The following is a 25,029-nucleotide window of genomic DNA, read 5'->3' as shown; positions in this document are numbered from 1 at the left end:
ACCCTGTATGGGAGAAGACGTTATATAGGGCGTGAGAAATTATCTTTGCTTGCAAAGATCGCCTAGGCACGATTTTTCTGTAGCCTGCGAACGCAAACGTATTTCCGGTCGTCGCTTGTCTCCACCGGGAAGGAGAGAAGCAACGACCGGAGATACGTCTGCGTTCGCATGCTACAAAGAATCCGCCACGCTCACAGGTAATAATTTATGCGATCCGTCACTTCAGCCGAATTTCATCCCCTAAACCGCATGTTAGGGGAGACTGACCGAAACTGAGCGATTGATGCATTAACCGATGGTTAACTACAGCATTAATTTCAGGTGATTACGGGGAATGTAGACAGGAACTCCACTGTTTTTCATTTCTTCTCGACTTCACTGGTGACGCGATATTTGCGCTTTCATACACAAAGCTGGCATAACAAGATTTGTATGAGAGTGGGAATTTATGGTTGTGCTGTGAACGGTAAGTATATTCTCCTATAAACAAGAACACCATTTCGCAGTAACTACTTCTAACCCCGGGGGGTGGATTCCGTATATGAAAGGGGTGGGGATGCTCGTCGTCTCGCTTAGGGGTGTAAATTTCGGATTTTGGTCTCACTTGGGGTGTTCTGGGCAAAACGCCATCATATTTAACCATGAAGGTCTTGTTTGGGGTTGGACGTGAAAAAATATTAAAATATTATATTGTCTGTGTTTTAACATGGTCTCTTTTAGGGGTCAGCAAAAGCTTGGGCCACGCCCAGATCAGTCTCCTTTACGGGTTTAATTCAAAATTTCCGACGAGCATCCCCACCCCTCTCATATGCAGAGTCCTCCCGGGCTTTTAACAACACATAATAAGGGTTTGTAATGTTTTTGAATGAAAACCTGTTGTTACCCGGATCTACAGTCAAATCTAGCTGTCTTAACGGACATCTCCGTAAGACGAACAGCTTGCTAAAAAGGACACCTGTCTATCTTTACTCCTTTTATTTGACTTCCTATAAGAAGGACATCTTCTTTTATAGGAATCTATTTACTTGAAAAACCACATGAAAATAGATTCTTCAGGAGCCAAAAGTCTGTGAAGATCATCTGAAATAGTGAGATTTGAAATACCTTGAAACTTTTTGACGGTTAATACTACTCTGCATTTTTGACGGTTGACGGTTAAATTTTAGGCCGTGTGACGGCTGACGGTTAACCTCATTGAGACCCTCAAAGAATAGTATGCGGTCTTGCAAACTATCCTCAGCAGCTTTAATGTTTGACTATTTTGCTGTTATTTTATCAGACCGTAGGGCTGTATCGGCCGGGCGCCCATCAGATGTTTCAGACTGTGCCCAATGTAATGTTAATGCGAGGTGTATCAGTAGCCAAGGCAACACTGGACGCTGTGTTTGCAAACATGGATTTGTTGGAGATGGTAAAAAATGCGAAGGTACCTCATGCATGCCCTTCATGTTTGGGGCCTTTTTTGCCCTTGTAAATAATATACTTGCCTAAATAAGGGAGGTAGGCGTGTAAAACTTGCTGTTCAACAGCAGACAATGATGGTTTTGTTTCAATGAATAGTTTGGTTTACTGAGCAGACACCAGGCGGGGTTAGGAAGCAGGAGTTAATTGTATACAACAACTTTAGCTGTTGTTTTCAAACTCTGAAGGGTATACTAGTTTCTTTCGGTAAGTCACCCAAGATTTGTCCTCCGCCCGGTAAGAGGGAAAAATACGAGGAACAGATTAACTGATATTTTAATATCAATTGATTTCTTCATCTGAATTTTTTACTCTTATTAAAATAAATTTTATTTGGTAGCAAGAGTGTTTATCTGGATTTCCAACAGCACAAACTCAGGATCTGGACGTCTGTGGTTCAAGTAGCCTCGCCCTTCGCGTTGTTTTCTTAGGCAAGGAACTTTACTCCACTTTGTCTCCCTTCATCCAGGTGTATAAATGGGTACCTGAGACATACTGCTTGAGGGTAACCCTGCGATGGACTAGCATTCCGTCCAGGGGGGAGTAGCAATACTCCTAGGCGTGCTTCATGCTAAGGAAACCGGGATAAGCTCTAGCCGTTCGGGCCTTTGGCTCATGTGCACCTTAGTTTTAAATCATCTTCAGTTCGTTACAACTATAATGCCGCATCACTTGCCACTGTTGACCGCAAACGTTTTTGTCTGACAGATCGAGATGAGTGTTCAAGCAGCATCTCACCTTGTCCAGAACAAGCAGATTGTGAGAATGCGTTAGGATCTTTTCGCTGCCTTTGTAGACCAGGATATAAAGGAACTGACTCACAAAACTCCTCGTGTGTAGGTAAGAAACTAATAAATCAAGCTTAACGTTTTTGACTTGTGATTTCTGATTCTTGTTTGGAGTGGAGGAAACGAAATGTTCTTAAATCTGTTCCTTCTCATGCCATTTTAATGGAGAGCTTTAGATTTGAGGAAGAGAACGACAACGAGTACGAGATTTGACTTAAAAGTTTTTGCGCGTGTTCTCAAAAAAGACACCCTGGAAAGCTTCATTTAATTTTCTAGCACGGTTACTTATACTGAAGGATCGGAGGTTAAAAAGCCCTCTCGCGATAGCAAAGGGATAAAACTTCTTACATTTGATAACTTGTTCCCGCTACTGCGACATTCTCGCTAAAACTTGTGGTAGAATGACGACGACTATCACGTTTTCCCGCCAAAATGAAGGTGCCTTACGCACGCGCACTTCTTACTATTGAGAAAATCTCGTACTCGTAGTCGTTTTCGTCTCAGAATCTAAAGCTCTCTAATAAATAGGCAGACAATGACTTTTTGGGGGGAGGGAAGGGGTAAACAAGGTCTATAATGGGCATTATGAAAGTGGTGATCAAGTAAGTGTCGTTTTATGCTGATGAACGGACAAGGGGGCTTCGGAGACGAGGACGAAGAGCGTTAAAAAGCAGTGATAATCTCATGGACCTCGAAATCGAGAAAAAAACAAATACTTTGATAATTTTTTGGAAAATTTTTAAATAACTATGGTTTAAACTGTCCAAGTAACATCTTACAACAAATTAGCGTATTTTTGCTATCCTGCCATCTTGGACGTTGAAACTATTAGAGAGTTAAGGCTACGATCAATGTACTTCTGAGTTTTCGTTAAATAACGCCTGCCGTGCATGCTAACGACAAATGGGCTCTTAAAAAGGTGAAACAGTTTGTCGTGATCGAGGCTTATATAACTGGCTATTTTTGTGTGTGTTTTCTCTCGTAGATATTGATGAATGCAAGATTTCTGGAAGCTGTTTCAGGGTTGGCTGCATCAACTTTCCCGGCTCATTTAAATGTGACTGTGGTATTACGGGACTGTTTTACGACCCACAAGATAGGAACTGCAAAGGTATAGTGACCATTGCCAATGAGTTGTTACAGTCAAAATATTAAATATGTGAAAATCAATTCATATGTAGGAACTGTGGGATGTAAATATAAATGAAAGAACTGATATCGCAGTTTCATGTATACATGTAAACGCGACGTTTGCAGTTGCGAAAAGAAGGCTTGAGATTTAGGCTTGTACGTTGCTTTAACGGTGCAGTGCTCTAGGGACTGAGCTAACAAGCCAACTGGGAAAAGGTTATCTTTTTTTTTCTTTAAAGAGGCAAATATTTCAACAAGTTGCTTTTCTAATATCACGAGAAACCAAAAAGATAGATTCAATATTGTAGTATTATTAATCATTCATAATTGGCCGTTTAGTGGCGTAACTGACTCGAGTCTTGGCTTGTATATATCACAAGCTGAATCCAATTTGTTGACCAGCTTTTCTTAAAGTTTATTTCAAACAAAATTACACTATTTCTTCCTCTGGAGGTACTTGGGTCAATTTTTGCTAGATATGTGCCGCTGGCATCACAGAACCGGCCTTCTTTTTTATAGTCTCTTCTGTGGTCAATTATAGATCCAATGCATCTTAATCACTCTTGGGCAAATGTAACTTTCGCGATCCCAACTTAGTCACTTTCTGTCTTTTTTAACCGCGAATCTTGCCATTTTTAAAACCCTACTTACCGAAAATGTGCGACCGCGTTCTAGTAACTCTATTGAAATTGCAACCCTATCGTAGTCAGTCTACTCGTGAATTGCATGCGACCTCATCCAGTGGCACAACCCCAATTAACCTATCACTGAAAATTATCCTTTCCCCAGGTTCTTATTTACTTGAATAATAATAGATAATGATAATGATGATGATAAAAATCTATATAGCGCCATTTCCAGCGATGCCCGAGGCGCTAAAGAACGAATGTTAAAAGTATTACAAATACAGTTTATAGATTACATTAAATTGAAACGAATTAAACCGAATTATTAATAGCAAAACTCATCGATAAAAAAAAAAACATCTTAACCAGTTTTATCCCAGATTCCCAGCAAAGGAAATAATATTCTCTTCTTTTGAGGAATCTTGAGGAATTTTTGTTTGTTCATTTGTTTGTTTACAGACATAGATGAGTGTTCAGACGGCAGTTTCGAGTGCAACCCCCTTGCATCTTGTATCAACACGTATGGCTCATACGCCTGTATATGTCCAGACGGATATAAAGGTGGTGGCAGAAGGGTTTGTGCTGGTATGTCCGTTCACACTGTCCAAACATCCCTCGCTGCATCTCGTACCGGAATTATCGTCTAAGTATAGGCTGATTTAGCAACAGAACGGGAACGTCAGTTGACAACGGGAAAGCACTCGGAAAGGACTACACGCGACTTCCAGTGTCCAATTTACCGCTCTGCCATTGGTCAAGCAAGTTGTTTGATTTGCGCGCGCCGTCTTCAGCTGACGGTTCCGTTCTGTTGCTAAATCAGCCTAATAGCAAATGCTGAGAGCCGTGTTGAAAAGATTTTTTTTTCAGTCACTACTTTCGATCAGCATGAGAATCAAGATGCGTGCAGCCATTCTCATCTAGATAACATAAAAGAACGTTTTATTGTTTCGATTTCAGATGTAAACGAGTGTAGACGGAGACCTAACCCATGTGGCAACACTACTGTTTGTCAGAATACCAAAGGATCATATCGATGCGGTTGTAGGGCTGGTTTCATTTGGCAGAACAACACATGTGTCGGTCAGTGCGGATTACATATCTTTTAGCTTGGCTAATTGATAAATTTTCTATCCAAAATTGCATACCCTAACCCTCCCCTCCCCGTCCTCGGTGGATTGCCCTAGCGTGGTGAACTTTCAGCCTTCATATATATTAACCTTTCGCACCAAAATGGTCTCAGCCAATCAGAGAAGAGTAGGATTTTTCACCGCAATGGCTGATGGGTCTAGCGTTATGCGTTGCTGGTGATAGACCATTTCCCAATTGCCCCATCTGTGCAGTCAAGTTGAGGCTAAGTGAGCAGCCAGCCATTGCATGATTTTTCATTCTCATGCAAATAAAACTCGTTTTCCCCCAAAAGGGTTTTGCTCTTATCCTCGTTTTGAAAGTTAGAGTTTTTGGAACTTGGAAATGCCAGTATTAGCCCTCGCCCTCGCGATATCCACTTTAGTACAGTGTAATGTAATTCTTTGGGTAGCTTATTTATTTATTTATTTATTTATTTATTTATTTCTATAGTAATACAAACCCATTTCTGTTATTTTCAGACATTGATGAATGCAGCATCGGAGCATTTAAGTGCCGAGTTCATACTGAGTGCGTCAATACCATTGGATCTTACACCTGCAAATGTAAACAAGGCTTCTATAGCAATGGACCGCATTGTCTTGGTAAGAACTTCCAAGTTTGTGCATGTTCATCGAAGTTGCTAATTTGAAAGAGGCAAAAACAATGATTTTGGATTCTTCAGGTCTAGTGCAGCTAGTGCTTAGAAACAATGCTCTGTAGCTAGTGATTTCATACGGATGTTTCCGATGTTTACTTCGAATGTTTTCGATCAAATTTGTTGTTGACGTGGATCGTGTTCCATAACGTGGTACCTAAGATGGTTTTCGCGTCGTAAAACGACTGCCTCAGTAGCATTACTTAGCAATAAATGATATTCCAATTTAAAATTTCTGTTTTTATCTTTTTTTTTTCAGATTTCAATGAATGTCTGAGAGGTAGTGCTGATTGTCACGAAGACGCATGGTGTACAAACACTGCGGGCTCATATAAATGCTTCTGCAAAGAAGGGTATCATGGGAATGGAACCAGTTGTGAAAGGTGAGACTTGCGCAAATAAATTTAATGATGTAGTTTCAAACAATGATATAGTTTTTGCTCTCTTTTTTTTCGCACAAATCAACACCTTGTTTCCAAATTGATATGATCCGGGTATCGGCTTGAAATCTTAGGATATATATTGCTGTCTACATATTGACGTCGTTAAGTAGACTTGTCGCTTCCTTGTCGTTTAGTTAAAGGGATACCTGACCGCGAATTCTCTGAATTCTCTCCGTTTTTAGTGTCTTTTAAACGGTTTTATACAAGAAGTCAATTTCAGAGCCATCCGGACATGATGCAACGAAACAACTTTGTAGCGAAACGACCGGTAAGCGTCTAAAGCAACTCTTTTTGTTTTACTTAGAAATGAGTGATTAATGAAGATCAACTAGTGTAGAAAGAAGTGGGAAGGAGACAAAGGAAGATGTTCTAGTGACACCTTTGGAACGGGAACTACGCACTGGAAGAGACGAAATCTGAAGTTCCAAGTGGCCATGATCTTCTCACGAAAACCATGTGGTGGGCGGTTGCAGTAGATTATAATAGTTTACGTATTACAGTAAATTGCATGCAAGATAATCAGTGGTAGTATAAGCCAACATATACGAGTCTCGTTATCTTCATCGTCTTTACGGACAGCCGACCGTTCTATCTTCAAGTTCAGTAGTCCCTTAAAGATCAAAACACTTGCAAAAGTAAGATCTCCTAAGTCTTGTGATACAAAGTTGGCGTTTCAATGGTATGAGTCTACTGAAAGAAAAGATGTTTTGAAAAATGGAGTTTATGACTACATTTTCCAAGCTTTTTGACACTATGCAGAATCTTGAACAGTGAAAGAAAGTTTTGTCAATGGATTACGACTTCAGTCGTCAGAGTGATAAACTGAGTCGTGAGCTTTAGCGTAAATGAATATAAAATCCGAAATAGTATTCCTATTTTACCCCTAGACGCACGTATTGATATCTTTGAATAAAATTTTTCTAGCAATTAGCTAGCAAGTAATCAATTTATATGCATTGATGGATATTAAAAAAAATCCTATAGATAATGCCTACGCATACTATCAATTTTAACAACTGCAGTGAATAGCTCATAAAAACGTGAGATAACAGGGATTTAAAGTCACGTATACGGCGAATGGGAAACTTGAACTTGAACCACGTGACCATCTTTTCCCTTTACTTGTCGTTCACTGTTTATTATTTCTACTCAAAAATGAGAAGTTCACGCCATTGTCGTTTGTCGTAAACGTGATTCGAAATCTCTCGAATGAGCTTTGGCGGAGTCTGCGAGCGGGTAAGGTAAAGCAATTGGGCTTCTGGATAAAGCGAATCCTGCATGTATTCTGAATGGCTGCGCGAGCAGGCACGATGGCCTTTTCATATACCCAGCTCGGAATTTCACGCGCACATTGGTCCCACATGAATACATTTTATTTTGGCTGGCAAGTCGTAGATTGACCAGGTTTGTCTGGGCAAAATGGTCAGATATTGGCCGCTTTCTTTTTACTTCCCATGGGGTTAGCTCTCAGGTCTTCAGAGTCAGATAATTTCGCTCGACGTATCTGGGAATTGAATCAGAGGCTAAAGAACTAGGTAAATAACAAACAAGGACAAAGATCCCTGAAAGAACATTAATAAGGCGATCAACCGTTGGCTGTTTTTAATTTTACCTTTCTTTTTGCCTTTTACCTATAAACCTGAGCAAACGCTCACAACACACCGAGCCACGTCGTTACGCATGAGCGTGGAAGCACGTGCAGAAGTTTGCAGATCATGTCTATATCATCACGTTGAATTAACGTTTGTTGCATCACGAATTCGAAGACAACAGTGGTTCATGACAAACGTTTTTACTGTTATCATGCTGTTGTTGGCTGCAAAACTGCATTTTAAGGCCAAATTAGTAATGGTAACAGGATTGAGTGGAGTCCAATTCGGTCTGTAATCATACGAGTGATTAACAAAATCGGAGGACCGCGTAGATTTGACGGAATTCAAGTGACGGAATTCAAGTGTTTACTCAGGCAAAAGCTTCTTAATGACTGCTTTATTTAATTAATTTAATTAATTTTATTGACCTTTGTCTTCTTTTATCATTGTTATATTCTTATTGTCATGTACTTGGTTTATAATTTTGTAATGTAAAATTGACTCTGAAAAGCCCCGTGGGGACGAGCCAATAAAGTATGTATGTATGTATGTATGTATGTATTTGTTCAATCACAAGTATGATTACAGACCGAATTGGACGACACGAAGTTCTGTTACCAATTAATCATAACTTTAACAAAATTTGTGATATATAGAGCTCTTTTTAAATCAAAACACAAGAAATTCCAAGATTTTTCCGCTAGCAATGAAAAAAAGAAAAGCCATTTAAGCGCGCGCGTGATGGCGCTTACTGTCCAATTACTTAGGCATGACGCGTACTGTCCTATTAAACTGTCCTATTAAGGCCGAAATAAGGGCAGTTGAGAACCAATCAGATTTGAAAATTTTGTTATAGTTCTGATTAAAATAGGACTAAAACGTGGAACGAAGAAGACGGTACAGGTAATGCGTTATCAGGGAAATCAATAGCTCCAGTACCGTAAAATAGAAACCACGCGCTCAAATAGTCAACAGCAACGATAACATTGTATATGCTATTTTCAATTCCGGAAAGCCGAGTGAGGTAACCAGAAGTATTTTAAAAAATTACTTAAAAACCCAACGTTCTAACACTAATTTTCGGGCTCAGCTCACCTGTCAGAACAACCACAACAAATGTGCTTTTTTGTAAAATAACTTTTATTGAGACTCAAATCATGTTCCAGATTTAAAAAAAAGAAAAGATACACTTGTCAAAATCCTGAAGAAAGAAGAACATGTAGGATATCTGCAGAAAAATGAACATAATGTCAGTGGCTTTTCTTCAATGTTCATATTACACTGCCTTTTCCCTGAAGGCTGCTTGTGAAATGTCCCGATAAGCATTTCTTGTCTTTAGCAAAAATTCACGATCGTGGAAAATGTAAAACAATAGGCTTCAGCTCTCAAAAATGTCAACAGCGAATTTGGCTGCTTAAACTCCGGGAAGACCAACAACATTAGGCGATTGACCTGCACCCATCTAAACGTCTTATTTTATTGGTCCCTATAACCTGCACTACCTACTGTTTACAGGGATAGGGGTATTGTTATGTCACCATCCCTATTGTGTTTCCAGCCAATCACAAACGTCGTTTGGAATAGGTGCAGGTCGGGTCAAGTTAGGAAGTTTAAGCAAAGGCGTTTTTGAGTGACGCAGGTCAACCGGAAGTAAGGCGTTTTCCCTTTTAATATATCTCCCCGTTGCCAAATATACTTAGTGTCAATGCTCTTATAGAGACGACTTGCCCAGAAAATTGGCAGGAACCACTGCCCGAATATTGCAAAAAGTCCACTTCCGGTTAATTTGGGTCTCTGGCTCAAGACGTGCGGTAGGGAACTACATTGCAGGCGCGGATCGACACTGGTTTCCACCGTTTTACGAAGAAAATCGGTCAGATTTTTCATAAACAAATATACTTTAAGTAAAAAGAACTTTCCAAGTTGAAATCTGGCCATTATCCTGTCTGAATGACTTAGAAACCCAAGAATGGAGACTTCAAGGTCGGTTTGTTCAAAGAAGAGTTAAGTTAACCCAGGGTTAGTGAGAAATTTGATTTCAGATATAAAAGCTAGAGAAGCAAATTCAGTTTTCTTCTTCTTGCCAACAATTTGATGATTGGATGCTCTAAAAAGACGAGAGGAAATTATCCGGGAAAATACTTTTGAACAAAAGAAAAAGAAACCCGGGTCGAAATTTAAACCTGGGTAAGCGCTAATCGGCCTTTGAACAACTGGGCCCAGGGAGTTAAAATCCAAAACATTTCCCGATGGTGCTTGTTCTCGGATCCCCGTAGAAGTTAGAGAATAGGTCAGTACTTATCCTAGATACGGGCTTGATTTACATTCTTAACTTACACAATGGATGACAAATAGTTTAAAACAGTTTACCCTTTGGGATGCTTTGTAAATGATTTGTTACCCTGTACTTACATGATCATTGACATCCTTCGCCACCCCAACCGGGGTCAAATCCATCGCCTCTCTTGCCGGGAGGGCACTGGCATTTAAACTTGAAAGGGTTCTCACTGACCATGCATGTGGTACCTGGCTGACATAACAACGTTCCAGCGAAGATATAGCCGCCCCAACAGGGTTTCAATTGCACTGAAATGTTAGCCATCAATATTTATGAGTATAGTCATTTTGATTAGCGATAATATACCTTTGACAGTGCATTTTTCAGCCTTAGGGTATATGAGAGGGTGACTGAGAGGGTAAGGATTACACTAATTTAAATATATGAAAGAGTAGGGAAATCTGTCATTTCGGTCGTTAATAGGAACCAAAATGACTGACAGATGCCTTTTATGTCTGTGAAAGAGTCGAAGAAACGTTCTAGTTTTGTCATTTGTGTTTTTCCTTTTTATCTTTTCACGCCAAGTTCGTTGTAGTTTTTAAGTAATCTAATTCTAGTTTTATTTTGCTATTTGTTTCTTAGTTAAACTTTTCGAAACCACTTCGTTAAACCGCTTTGTTATATTCCTTCGTTTCATCGCTTCGCTAGACCACGCTTCACACCGCTATACCGTTTTGTAACGTATCGGCTACTTTACATCGCTTCACGTCGGTTAATAAAGGTTTAATTATGAACATTGAAGCGCGTTAAGAAATATCTGACTAACGTGGGGATCAAAGAATTCACTTATGCATACCTTCCTGTGAGGAACAAGTAGCAAGTACTTAACGTTGTTCTGCTCTCACACTAGGTATGTGAAACGGGTACCATTTGTCAATTGAAGGTATACAAAAGGGGTACCTTTCCTGTCAAAAATGGTGTGTGAAAGGGAGGGGCTGGACCTCGGGGCGGAGCCCCCGCGTACAAAGCTTTCTTGCGTACCCACCCCCCGCCCCTGGGAGTAAATTCCACACACAATATCCTACCTATATACTTCCTTTTTATAAATATAAGCCCCAATTCGAAAAGCTAGTACCCTATAATTTGGGAGTTAAGCCTTAACGATAAGCCTTTACCCAATTACACGTGCAATTATCATCTGACCTTACCTCTTGGTGTCCACATGCCTGGAACATACGGCTCAGGATCTGCATCCCCTAGTAAAAAAATAAACAACAATCTCAGCGAAATTGCCACAAAGTGTAAAGTTGTATAGGTCAGAAATACTTGTACACATACAAGCCTTGTTCCTCAACATGTTAACTCTATGTTCTTTGAATTTTCAGTGTGGTCCGAGTTGGTAGTTCTTGTCAATAAACATATTGGTCATAACTTTTGAAATATACATCTTATCACTAGATTCCTAAAGGCCGATTTAGACGGTACGATTTTTGCTTACGACTATAGTGCGCGACTTGCATACTTTCATGACTTTCGACCGTCCAGACGCGCACAATTTACACGTTACAATTTGAAATCAAGAATAGCGTGCACCTACGACATCCACAATGTGTCGTAAAAATGTAGTGGGTCTAATTTACACGACACGATCTCTCCTGAAGTCGTGACACATGTTAGTCTCGCACGATGTATTGTACCGTCTAATTCGACCTTAAAACTTCCACAAAGACAAACCAGTACGTAGATACTTGCAGTGTTACTAGATATGACATTTCATTCTATAATTTGACAGTTTTATTTTCTAAATCATTTGAAGTAATCTTTGACACGCTTGATGATACAAATGGTCTTCATTTGCTGGAAGTTTTATGTTGTGTGGATTGTTTTGAGTTCCTTTTTCTAACAGTGTTCATGGCAACAAACAAAATCTCCGAAGCAGTTTAAAATTTATATATCACTCCACTGAGGACGCCATGTTGGCACCAACATAAATATCCACTTTGATAAACAGTTTTGATAAAATCATCTGAGGTATACATACATGATGGAATTATTTTCACAGTTGTCTACAGTGGAGAAAGATGATAACTGCTACAAGAGCCGTCAAGTTATGTTATTATATTAAGTCCATATCTGAAATTCTAGTATATTAATATCAAATTACTGAATGATGCACCTACTTTTTTCAACCAGCATTTTAGAACCTACAAATAAGAATCACAAAAACAAAAAGGTTTACCAGTTTCTTTAATAACATACATAGAGGATATTACACGGTGGCGAGAAGATATGAATTTTATGTTCTCGTGGCAAGAACAATATCTCACTCGTTCGCTTCGCTCACTCGTGAGATATTGTTCTTGCCACTCGAACATAAAATTCATATCTTCTCGCCACCGTGTAATGTTCTTTTTATTATATGGAGAAACCAATTCAACAAAAGCAAAAGGCAGGAATCGTGACATCATTGAACGATACGACACTCACAAAGGTGACATACGGAAAATACGCCACTCGGGTCCCGGATGAAGTGGCGTATGGAATCTACGAGTGGTTTAGTTCCCAGTAAAACACTCTCCTCCAAATAATAATACTGAATATTGTGATTTGCTTGCATTGATTCAAATTTTAACTGGATTTGCTATCACTGTACGATATTTGAGGCAAAACAGGTTATACTCTTTCACGGGAGCTCTCTATAAAAGTAACCTATATTCAAAATTACTCTGCAATGAATCTCTTAATAAATTAACAAGAATTCTCTCGAACGCTATTTTCACTGTAATGATGTGAGACAAAAGTACGTGTGTCTTCTTTTACTCTAAAAAAAAAATGCGAAAAAAATGTCTCCATTCACACCAAAATGGAAATGAAAATAAAATGGCATTTTCTTTAACCTGATTTAACTTGAATATTATGCTTTGTTATGTATCACGCGAATTGCAAATAAAAAATCATTTCGCGGGGAAACCCAGGAGTTGCAAGTTGATTGAAAATTTTCTCAAGCTATTTGTTACAGGGCTATATATTATATTACTTTAACATTTCTTTTGAAGTTATTGAGTAGTACAAACCTTCAGAAACACAGCCACTTCCAAACTTTGTAGCATCTCCTTGATAGCCAGTGTTACAGTAGCATGAAATAGCAGAATCACTCAATGAACACAAGGAATTTGGATCACAAAGAATTTTGGAAGCATGTTCATATGAGCCAAAGCAAGAAGACTCTGAAATGTAAGTAAACAAATACATCAACTTATGCTTTCGGTAAATAAAACCCACTTTATCTTAGGAAAAATGACGTAAAATATTTTTTAAAAACGTTTTACGCCAATCTTCCTAGATAATGTGAAATAATACATAGCAAAAAGCTATCTTTTAATCGAGAAAGCGGTGAGTCACAATTGCATAGTCTATCCTTATAGTATTAAGGAAAACAAATATTCACTGACGCTAAAAACTTGTTCAGCAACAACAATTCCATTAGATTACAGTGCATCAGTCAAGAGCCGAATTCAAAAACCCTAGGGCCCAGCGGATATGTTTTTTTCTTATCGCTATTGATGGTTCGCAACGAAGCCGCGTCATGTAATGAAGTGCAAAGCGCCGAGAGAAAAAGCACAGTTTATTTCAAAATAGGTATTTTGAGAACGGATCTCAGGAGCTAGGGTAAGTTTCACCGAAGTGAAGTGATTATTGTCAAAAGCCTGGGAGCGCTGTTTTCACCGAAAACAAGGAATATACGTTATTTTTTTACGGATTCTTCTCTCCTGAAAGTTTGCGACTGTTTTCATTTATGAAATGTCATACCCGGTTGTGGCCGTAGCAAGAACCTTGAATGACAATGAAAGCGCGTTGCTAATAAAGCGTGACACGGCTTTTAAGTGAAATGTCCATTTCTGTCATGTCTGGAAGTAGCTAAACTTGATAGCAAAATAGGACTTAAAGCTTTCACCACACATCCTGAGTTACTGAGTTCTCTCGGGTTGGCCGGCGGTCAGCTTTCTGGCTTCTCCTTCAAGTTCTTGCTCAAATCACTTGCTACTCAGTTTGCTTTTTATCATTCAGGCGTAGAATTAGTTTGATCAGTTGTACAATATTACTTGTCAGCCAACTAAGCTTAGTATCGCGCAAATATCGAGAAGACTGATATCAATTCAAGCCTTTGACGAAAACCTGCGGTTATAAGCTATCTTCTGAAACTGAGCTTACCTTCTCCCTGAACTCCACAGATCAAAAGTGTGACAGCAAGGCAAAATATAACTCCTTTGGAAACAGATCTCTTCATGTCGACCTTACAGGCTCATTAGCAGCTTCAAGCCGTTAACGTTTGCTGCAATTTGTCTTTCCACTCCTTCTACAACTCTTTTCTTAGCCACGACAGCGCCGCGTCATCTCGTACGAAAAACTACTGACGCGAATGACGCGCGTTTCAAATTTCAAATTTCAAATTTCAAACCTTCGCTCTCTAAAATTTCCAGGACAAGAGTTCCCCACTAGCAGGGGCGGACGGAGGATTTTGTGATAGAGGGGCCTGATAGAGGGGGCCTAGAGATATAGTATACAGTGAGATTATGGGCGCAATAGCGCCCCTTAGGACTGCGAGTGGCGCACTTTTCTAGGGAGGTTCGGTTGCATGCTCTTCCGTCAAAATTTTTGAGATTGAAGTCTCTGAGATTCTGGGCGCTTAAATCTAGCAAATACCTGGATTCCATATTGAACATGTAATGCTGAAATATTTAATAAACCACAAAAGGGGAGGCCGGGGGCCCCTGGGCCCACCCCTAAATCAGCCCTTGACTAGTTTTGTAGTTACTAAGTTTCCAACAAATAATCACACTATATCTGTAGCATTATACTGGCGTATCTCTGAAAAATAAAACGAAAACAACGCTCCTCACCAAGTTACATATTTTCCCGCGTAAACTGATGTGTGTTGTAAAGCGAACCAGAAATGGAGATCACACAACTTTTTATGGATCAATCTGATTTCCTTAACTTACAACTATATAAATAAATCAGTAATGTTTTGAATCGGCAATCCCGACAGACATGGAAAATAATTTTATTTTACCTTGGTAGCTACTAAACTTTGGTCGCGCATATTTTTCGGACGAGCGCTCGGTCTTGTTGAGAAAAGTGGAGAATATCTCTTTTGACCTTTTTTATGTCCTAACATCGGCGTGTTTATTCTCCGCATTGTTTCCAATACATTTCCCATGGTACTGATGAGGAGAATTGATTTGTCTATCATTCAAGACCTGTTTTATTTGGAGATTATTTGGGTTATTCCTGTGACCATAATAATGTAAATTTGATTTAGTAGCAGTATTTTATGGAGAAATCAGATGCTGATCACCCTTAGTGGTTAAAGAGATAGATCTACAAGCTGAAAATTACATTCTTGTGATGATTATTCATTGGTTTGATAATCATAGAACATTTTAGTCCACCAGTAAACAAACTTCATTATGACTTCACACATGTAAGGGATTGACCATTTGATTTTGAGGGGGGGATGGGTGATTTGGTTTGGGTGAGAATCTTTTTTCCCGTACCTACATACCTGTAAGATTTTTTTCAAGCATTATACGCCATGAGAGATTTTTTTTTCAGTGCAGGATGTTTTTTCTCCAGGAAATTCCTTGTAAGATATTTTTTCCCTCAATATCAGTCTGTAGGATATTTTTTCTGAAATCACCCATACCCCCGTCAAAAGTCAAATGGTCGGCCCCTAATCTCAACTGCACAGGGAAACCAAACTTTGCATGTCAATCTGGTGTATTTTAATCAACAAATTGGTCTATTTTGCTTGTCTAAGCAAAAGTGACGTTATTCAACAAATTTATAGTTTTTTGAAATTTTAAGTAAAAATAATGCGCTTAAATTATAGAGTCAGATTTATAAGTAACTACCACAATAAATAATGGACAACATGTTGTAAGATTTGGCATGAGCATGACAACAGGAAAGTCTAAGTCCTTTTCAAGACCTGGTCATAAAATGTCATGGATATGATCAGGCCAGGACTGGTCATCAAGAAATCAGATTCTTGAACAATAAGATTCCTCTTGCATCCACACCAAATCCTTGATGGCAAACCTCACACAGTCGTCAAGCATCTCTTCAGATGAAAATATTCGGAACTAACAAAGAATAAAATTTCATCTTTGAATTTTTTCCACAGATATTCCCCCTCTCTGCTGTATTCGTCTGTACAAGTCAATGTAATGCGCTGCCTTAGTTGTCCATGGGACAATAAAATCCTTACAAAAGTTTGCTTTTTGTAACTTTGGCTTCATGTCCATAAGTAGAAGTTCATTCAAGAAACTCAGTGCAAAGTCGTAGCAGTTGTTTTTGATTTCATCATACCTACAAATATTATGAGAGAAAATAAAGGAGTCATTAGCCTGTGAATTTGTATGTATACTTCATGACAGACCGATCCCACCCTCATTAGCCCGCAAGAAAAGATTTTGTTGAACTTCCATATAATAACTCTTTTATTGTACACACGTGATTGGTCAGGATGACTGAATATTGACCTCACTCTTTTTTTTCTTTTTCATTTTTATGGATGGGCAAGACAAAGGAAGTGCAGGGGGGAGCTATTGTAGCTATTTTATAGTTATATCACCACTGAATTATTGTAATCCAAATACAAAAGTGAAAATTGATGAATTCCTATTCTTATTAATATTTTTATTTCATTAAAGTGTGTCTGTTATATGAACCATTGTTAGAGCGATTTTCGTATGACCTTGAAATGAAAACACGCGAATAAAAGAGAAACAACAAACAAACGGATATAGAGCAATTTGATTGGTTTATCATACGAATACAAACACGCGTGGCTTTTGGTTGGTTACGCAAATGCTCACATGAAAAAACTTCATGCCCGAGAACTTTTTAAGAAATAAATCCATACTTTTCTTTGACATCATACTGCAACACGATTGGCCAACCGAACAATGCCCTCTCCATAATAGGGCTTTCTTTGGTGGGAAAACGAAGAGTCCATTTTTTGATCTTTTAAACTATTGGCTGATAAAACAAATAACAAACACTTACCAAAACCATTTTTCAAGGTCACAAGAAAATCGCTCTATTCTATTCTTTTTAGCATTACAAAACAAAATGCTCAGTAATCTTCCTCATCCAACTCCTTCTCCCTTCCCATATCCATATCCACTCTAAACTCATCAGAAGATTAAAAATTTGATATGTCAGTTAAGCCAATAACAGCTGGGACCACTACATATTTTAGATTGGTAGGGCTAACTTGTGTGTAGCACGAGCTTTAAATCAGAGCACCAAAGGCGCGAGTTTATGTAGGGGGGTCCAGGGGCATGCTCCACCAGAAAATTTTGAGACTTAGAGCTTCTGAAATCACCAGAAACACATTTATTTCTACCCAGTCCTGTGGACATTTTTTTTGTCTAATTTCTATCACCATTCTGTTTATAAGTTTTCTGCACAAAAACATACATTTGATAAAGAAATTGTGTTTGCTTTTAAGAGAAAGATAAGAAGTACTTTCATAAGCACAAAAAAAATTCTGGCAATATTATTGACAGGGCTATAGCCCACCGTGCCCCATAGCCCCATGGTCCTTGAATAAGCTCACACCTAAAAGGTTACATGATCATTTCCAGATGTGCATATGGACTTAGAGGACTGGTTCACCACTCACTCCTTAGAAGTCCAAACCCCACTCAAGAGCATCTGTTGAAGCTTAGAATCCCAAATATCTGATCTCAAAAAATAAATATCACTCATGCTTGCAACAATGCATTGTTCCCAATCAGTAGTGTCAGCATGAAGTCCAAGCTCATCAAAGTTATAAACTACTCCATTTGATGCAGCAACTCCAATGTGCAGATCATCACCACTTTTATAATCCCTGAAAAGTTGACAAGTAATGATGCATTAGTGGTACAGGTTAAGGCAGACACCATCTAATAAGACCAACATTGCCTAAGCATAAGCCAGGTTCAGAAGCATCAACGGTGGCAGATCCAGGGGAGGGGTCCAGGCCCGCAACTCAGGGTCTGGATGAATCACCCCCTCCCCTTATCTGAAGGTCTGGATCTGCCACTGATTAAGCAGCTAGGAGCATTGCTACCTGCTCCCACCCTTACTGGGCTGCTAGTACATCACATGGTTACTGCTAGAAGTACGTTACCGCTATCCATTTAAATGCCTGGGTAAAGAAAAGTGAAGCAACACTTGTTGTCTGAGGGTCATTCCATTTTCATATCCTCTCACCACCATTGACAAGATGCTTGATCCTCCCAAGAATTTTTTTCTACTTGGGATAAACCCTTTCAGAAATTGACATTTATTCGTAAAAACTCTCAGAAACAGTATTCTTTTCTAATTATTCTGCACCCATAAGAAAATGGTGCAATGCTTCTTTTTCCTTTCAAGAAAGGTTTACAACACTCTTTACTGAAAAAAAATTGCATCCATCATCTCTATATTGATTATAATGTAACTCTCCACTTAGTCCTCAGAAATTTACTCTTGGTTTTTCCATAAAAACCACTTTACAAAACCTTACGTCTCTCCTAGTATTGTCCCCTGGGGGGACTCCAATATTACATTGATAGGGATGCTCATCGAAAAACTAAAATTAAACCCCTAAGGGATACCAATGTGAGAGTGACTCAAGCTTAAAATAACTCCTAAAGGAGACCATACTAAAACAGACATCTAAATAAACGCTAGGAAAACGGACCAATATAGTGACTTTTCGTCCCAAACACCCTAAGTGAAACCAAATTCTGCAATTGATCCCCGTAAGCGAGACGACGAGCATCTCTGTCACTCTCATATGGGAGTCCCCCCCCCCCCCCCCGGACCCCAGATGTCCCCTTCAGAAAAAAGTAATGAAGTGACATGCACATGTATGAACCCCGGCCGGATGGGGAAGGAGAAAGATCTCAACTATTGAATATTTCGAAAAGTTAAAGTAAATTTTACTGCCTACATGTTCCACTCTTGGGTTATATTACATTCCTACCTCATAAATGAACCTCTCGTTGGCTTCACCAATATCACACGAGAAACGTTTCTCTGAGAAACAAACGGGCAAGGAACACGAAACGGCGGAATAATTAAGGAGCAACTCTTAAGCGATTTACTACAGATTGGACAAGTGTCAGGGAAGTTCGTGAAGAAAATATTCATCCTATTAGTACAATGCTGCATGCAGCGGACTACGTCTCGTTCGACAGCGCTCATGGTCGAACTTCTGTCGAATCATCCGCCATCTTCCTTCATCTTGAAATACCCAGTACTTTCTCGGTTAAGCACAGGTCAACCAAAAATTGAGCTCCATTTACACCGACCGCCCACACAACATGTTCTACCAGGAAAGTCAACCGTGCTTTGAAGGTTTTTAACCTTTTTGACGGTGAGTATCTTTTTTCAATGTGTCAGTTAACTGTTAGCCATACAGATAGAGCAAGAGTACGCATGAAGGCAGGAACTTGCATGCAAATTTTAATTTAAAAACATCTGGTATTTTCAACTCATATTAGCATGCAAGAGAGAAAAATTTTATGCAGAATTTAGCCTGTTCACAGAACCTCGAGTTTCCTTTTAGAGATGGTCGAGCTGGTGCGAGTAAAAAAACAGTGAAAAAAGTCGCAGTTTTTGATATTGTCCCTTCCCAAGCATGTTCAGCTGGATGTGACTGAGCCGACTGAAGAAATCAAATGGAAACTGAACCCGATACTAACGGATTTTAAAAAACCATATAAGTTTTGATCGTAGACTTTACCCGTAATCAGTATAACTTAGGAAACAGACGGTATTTGCCTGTCGTCTGTTAGAAACGAAACAAACAGTAAAAGTTAGAACCTCATTACACAGACAAATTGCTCTACCAAAATAATGTACCATACTTATATATAAAACAGACGTTTATTGTAAAACTGAAACCTGTCATTTACTTATTATTATTTTGTTTCTGACTGGTATGAGACAATCACTCTTCCGCTAAAACATCTTTTGCTAGCTTAACAAGAATAACTGAATATTATCGATTTGGTTCTCCTTACAAAAAATACTGGCGTCAAATGAAATCGTACCATATTAATAATGAGTTTGTCCAAACTGGATCAGCTGTTTGTCGGCATTGAGTTTCCCGCGAGACAATTTCGCAAGGTAAACAATTATGGTGTCAATTAAAGCAAATAGAGAGTCGTACAATCATTTATTACAACCGGAATTATCAGTTAAACGATAACATTGAGTAAATATCCTGTCTTTTAGTAGACACATTCCAAAACAGAGGCGTCAGGCAAGGAAATTCTGTCCGATATTTTGCTTAGTTTTTAAACGTCAACCCAGACTATGCAGCCCCCATAGGGACTATCATTGTCTCTTCTGCACCACTGTCAAGACAGTCACACTGAAGCTTTTCGCTGTAATGTCGCAATTACCAACATCCCTAAGTTTCTTTCTTAACGATTCACAAAATGGGACCACAACGACAATCACCACACCGACTCCGTTTCAAGCTGATCCTACTCTTGGACTGGTGGTAGAAGTTGTGGTAATTGTCTTGATTTGCGGACATTTCCTTATCATCACAACACTGTATCGATACAGACCGTGGAACATAGCAGACCTACTGTTATTTTCGCTATCAATGGCCGATGTCATAAACGCCGCTATTCCATTGCAGATGGTAAACATTATGAACAACTTTATTGGCCCGCATCTTTGGACTCGAGCATCATGCGCCGTGTTTGTAATACTCACTTATACATTCCGTATTGCCTCGGTGTGCACGATAACTCTGATATCGGGTGATAGGGCCATTCTATTGACGCGGCCGCTACAACACCATATCATTGTCACAACTGGAAGGGCTAGGAAGGCTGTCATTGCTATCTGGTTGTTTTCTTTGTTCATGGCGATTTTGCCATTTATTGGAGTGGGGGTGCCGGGCTATCGAGAGGGATATTGCTTTTATCAGTTGTTTGATTTTGGACTGGTATACGGTTATATCATCGAGAGTGTCGGTATACTTCAGCTAATTGTTGTTTTGATTTGCTTCATTGCAATCAAAGTTACAAGCGGGAAATTTGTCAAACGACAGAGCACCATGGCCGCTGCCAAGCAAACTGGCGCCAAAACTCATCAGGCGCGGGAAACTGCGGGCACTCGACAAGTAAAGCAAATGTCAGCTATGATGGCGATTGTAGTAGTGTTGTATTACATCAGTTGGCTGCCTTATTTGGTAAGTAGTGCGTGTACTGCGTATTTTTATGTGTGTAAGGTCGAGTAAGTGTACTTTCATTTTGACTGAATCAAGTGACCAGATTCTAATATGAACAAAAGAGCTAATACTAAGAAATTTAAAGCTAGAGGTATTTCAACACTAGCTTCAATGATTAATTGAAATGTACTGCCGAAATATATTCTCCTTGTTGATCTGTACGTTGTCTTGGTATGGATTTAGTCCAAGTCTTTAGGCCAGCCATTGTAGTGGATCTGTCAGAATACACCCATAACATGGACAATCTATTAGCTCTGTCAACTAATAAAGTTTATTTTGCTCGTAAAAGTTCATTATGTAAGCATTCCGGGAGAAAACTATTTCTTGGCTTGTTATGATCGAGTTGGCGAAGGTTCCTTACAATATAAAAAACAATCAAAACTCCTAAAAAGGGTCTACAAGATGATATTATTTATGGGCGGATTTTCATTGCATCGAATAGGTGACACATAACAATGTAAGTAGTGTTTTCATCAATCCCCGTTAATCCTTCGAGACGTGATTTTCATCATTAAAATTATCTTAAGTTTAAAAGAAGCTAAGAGATTTTTAAAGGAAAAACAAAGCTTCAATTGTTCAAAAGTGCCCCAACATTTCCAGCTTACTCGGTATTTCTGTCATCTAATTGTTCAAGTTAGGATAAGTTATTTACGTGGTAAAATTTTGCATAAAATATTTCAAGTTACCGATTATTCAGAGGACAAATATTTACATTTTTCTGAAGCGTGGTCAACCTTGTACGATCAGGCCGAATACTTTTAATTCCGGGAGTTTCCTATATCTCAGATCAATAAGATTCAGCTTTCTCGTGTTCCTTTTATTTCTTTCTTGTTTATAAATTAAGGGTTTCCATTTCAGTTGAAGCCTAAAAGAGTAGTTCCGAAGAACAACACAAAGATCAAGCAGGTCTTTACTTCTTTGTCTTTCTCTAAAGCCGACAATATCAACTTTAATTTATACAACCTTTACAGTTGACAGACGAATGCCTTTGTCGGCATTTCAACGTTTTCATTAAGTTGATCTGGCGTAACCCGCAAAACATGTTCCCCACCCTAAAACCGAGTTTGCTAACAACGTGTTCGTGGTATAGTTTTTCTTTTCTTTTCTCAAATAAACAACTTAGCTAGAAGATTTTTTTGCTTTCGGTGTTATTCAAAAAAGGTCCAAAGATTTCTCGAGATGCGCACAATCGGGTCGCAATTAACTGATACTTCGCCAAGCCAGAGTGTTCTTTAACAAGGCTCATTTCCGATATTCTCACCCCTCAAAGTTATTGAACAAAAAATATACTTGTACAGTGTAATAAACAGCACTGTACGAAAATGCTGGTCATTTGCATTAACCGGAGAGGTCACAGTCTTACGAAACCTCTGTAACCTCAGCTTTTTTCTTTTAGTTTTTGTCAATTTATTTTTGTTTCCTACACTATGTGTGAGATCGTAAAAAGGAAGCTTGCGCAAATTAATACTAGAAACGTACATTGGCTTTTTCATACCGTTTTTTCTTTTTGATTTTTAGTTGATAAACCTCTACAGTATGGTTACGGGACAAATTAATCACTCGCTGGTTGTCATCATCGGTATGTTCTCCCTTGTGAACGCTCTCATTAATCCAGTTTTGTACGGTAAGATGAGTCAAAGATACAGAAAAGGGTACATTTACATCTTCAAGAAAATTTTGTCAGTTTGTGGAGGAGAGCAGCCTGATGGCTCTTTCTTTGGTAAGTAAAATAAGGGCATTGGCTGTTCCGTTCCTCTGGCCTCAAGAGCAAAGGGTTGAGGTTAGGTAGTCATGGACAGTGATGCGGGGTCTTAATTAACTTTCTCTTCGTAATCATGTTGCTTTCTTGAACAAAAGCTGTGCTCTACATTTCTTGTAAACTCTTCACAGTCCCCTATTTTTTCGAAAGATAGTCAGGATCGTGCACTTCCCGGTGCGGGTGGCCATTTTGGTTTCATATGTACCGAGGGGGCAGGCGTCCCTAAGTCAGGTTGAAGTTTCACGTTCATCGCCAGGCTAGACTCGGAACATTTGAGACCAGGATGGTCGCACGTAACGCAAAGCGCTCGATCTCGATGATCTTTCGGAAAAACTGAAGGGGGACTGTGGAAAGTCTACATTTTCTTCCCATCCAAGTGTCAAAACTGGTGCCGCATCGGCAACAAAAGTTTGCAACGTATAGGGAAAGGGAAGGCAGCAAATGATGTTGTTTCCACCATCCCGCTTTCTTTGTCTTCCCTTGCGCCTTCGTACTCTCACCTTTCATTCTTTTTCGTGTAACGACCATAGTGTTCAACAGACGCCGAGTTTACTCGCAAATCAGGAGTTAGTTACCATCGCAACCCATACATGCACTCCCTTAACAGCAGTAAACTAATCGGACTCCCGCAACTCTGCCCAAAGTAACAAGTCTTCTAGGCATGTCACTTGGTAGAGATCCGCTTATAATGCTCTGATCCATGAGGCTGCGACCACAGTTGCTATTTATAATAGCAGCGAGACTGTGGACACTTATGGCGGGAGGCCTAGAGCATTTTTGCCCCTGTTCGGGGCTTAGTTCACTTGGTCGGTTCAGTCGTTTCCTTGAGGGGGTCGATGTTGTTTCGAACTGGTGTTGTTGTTGTTGTTGTTTTTTTTAGGCGGTAGAGGGGAGGGACGCCAGTGACTTCGGTCCAACTTCCCGCGCAACTTCGTGATTTTCACAACAAAATTGCAATAGTCTCCCCAAAACAGTTCCATGGTGCAAATTTGACACAGCTCCGATCCAGTCTCACTCGCAACAACCTCAGATCGGCCAATTATAATCATCCACAATGCTATGCACGCTAAGCGTCGCCAGCTAGAAAAGACTTTGATAACATCAGAGGGGTAAAGGTGTAACAGCTCAGCGGTTAGCTCCTTTAGGGAAGCGTTTAGCCGTTTTCTTGAGGTCCTGCAATTGGATACTTCATGGCTAGAGCTGTTCCTGTTTAAAATAAACTCTGATTGTATATATTTATTTATTTTCTTTACTTTATTTAAACAGACGGTACTCGACGCAATACCTCCGCAATAATATTCTCAAGATCAAGAGGTTCGGACTACCCTTCACAGGTTCGCAATAGTGTTGATTTTTCGAGACAAGAGGGAGCAATTCTGCGGAGTAAAAATGAGTTAGTTACCGGCCCTTTTGCCAGAAAATGTGAGGTGACGTTTGATGTCAGCGGCGAGCAAACGAAGATAAAAGACGAAGAAAACCACAACTACAATGACTTGAAATTAGTAGATGACAACAACGCAAGTGTAGGAAGCTTAGATAACAGTTCTCAGAGGATGTTATTAGCAAGGGAAGATGAACAACTTCAAAAGACTGATCATCAAGACACTGTCCTACTGAATGAAAGCTTTGACAGCGCACTGTAGAATGTTTCATTTTTAATACAGCCATCGTCATCCGTCTTTGAGAAAGGTGCTTAGCCTAGATACTTTATCAATGATTGGAAAACTGCATATAAACCAAGGATTTAATTAAAATCAGCCAATAAGACCGTAGAATTGAAGCTCAAAGAATAGAAGGACTGGGGCTGTCTCTCTATCTAGTCCTGACTTCTCCCTTCATGTAGCTCGTTTCGAGATCTTCTTTGTGGCATTTGTT

The 25,029-nt window shown here is 39.4% G+C and overlaps 4 protein-coding genes across 4 annotated transcripts; 2 read left to right on the top strand and 2 right to left on the bottom strand.

The window, feature by feature from the left end:
• Nucleotides 1-275: 275 nt before the first annotated feature.
• Nucleotides 276-6,176, top strand: LOC140931739 (uncharacterized). Its single transcript, XM_073381513.1, has 8 exons — nucleotides 276-466; nucleotides 1,280-1,426; nucleotides 2,170-2,301; nucleotides 3,235-3,360; nucleotides 4,466-4,591; nucleotides 4,964-5,086; nucleotides 5,614-5,736; nucleotides 6,049-6,176. Exons 1-8 carry the CDS (start codon nucleotides 433-435, stop codon nucleotides 6,174-6,176), a joined length of 939 nt encoding a protein of 312 aa, XP_073237614.1. The 5' UTR covers nucleotides 276-432.
• Nucleotides 6,177-10,240: 4,064 nt separating this feature from the next.
• LOC140931655 (uncharacterized) lies at nucleotides 10,241-14,472 on the bottom strand. The gene is made up of 5 exons (XM_073381455.1): nucleotides 14,315-14,472; nucleotides 13,177-13,329; nucleotides 12,283-12,306; nucleotides 11,311-11,358; nucleotides 10,241-10,410 (listed from the first exon to the last, which is right to left on the bottom strand). Exons 1-5 carry the CDS (start codon nucleotides 14,388-14,390, stop codon nucleotides 10,241-10,243), a joined length of 471 nt encoding a protein of 156 aa, XP_073237556.1. The 5' UTR covers nucleotides 14,391-14,472.
• A 1,358-nt stretch (nucleotides 14,473-15,830) lies between these two features.
• On the bottom strand, nucleotides 15,831-19,393 carry LOC140933638 (MKRN2 opposite strand protein-like). The gene is made up of 3 exons (XM_073383245.1): nucleotides 19,128-19,393; nucleotides 17,796-18,005; nucleotides 15,831-16,474 (listed from the first exon to the last, which is right to left on the bottom strand). The coding sequence occupies exons 1-3, from the start codon at nucleotides 19,346-19,348 to the stop codon at nucleotides 16,267-16,269; spliced, it is 639 nt and encodes a 212-aa protein (XP_073239346.1). The 5' UTR covers nucleotides 19,349-19,393; the 3' UTR covers nucleotides 15,831-16,266.
• Nucleotides 19,394-20,642: 1,249 nt separating this feature from the next.
• Nucleotides 20,643-24,797, top strand: LOC140933625 (thyrotropin-releasing hormone receptor-like). Its single transcript, XM_073383234.1, has 3 exons — nucleotides 20,643-21,356; nucleotides 22,914-23,115; nucleotides 24,421-24,797. The coding sequence occupies exons 1-3, from the start codon at nucleotides 20,763-20,765 to the stop codon at nucleotides 24,795-24,797; spliced, it is 1,173 nt and encodes a 390-aa protein (XP_073239335.1). The 5' UTR covers nucleotides 20,643-20,762.
• The last annotated feature ends 232 nt before the right edge of the window (nucleotides 24,798-25,029 follow it).

This window comes from Porites lutea, chromosome 1 (assembly GCF_958299795.1).
Source record: "Porites lutea chromosome 1, jaPorLute2.1, whole genome shotgun sequence".
Lineage (NCBI taxonomy): Eukaryota > Metazoa > Cnidaria > Anthozoa > Scleractinia > Poritidae > Porites > Porites lutea.
Note: the sequence above shows the minus strand (reverse complement) of the source record. Positions and strands in the feature narration are given on the sequence as shown.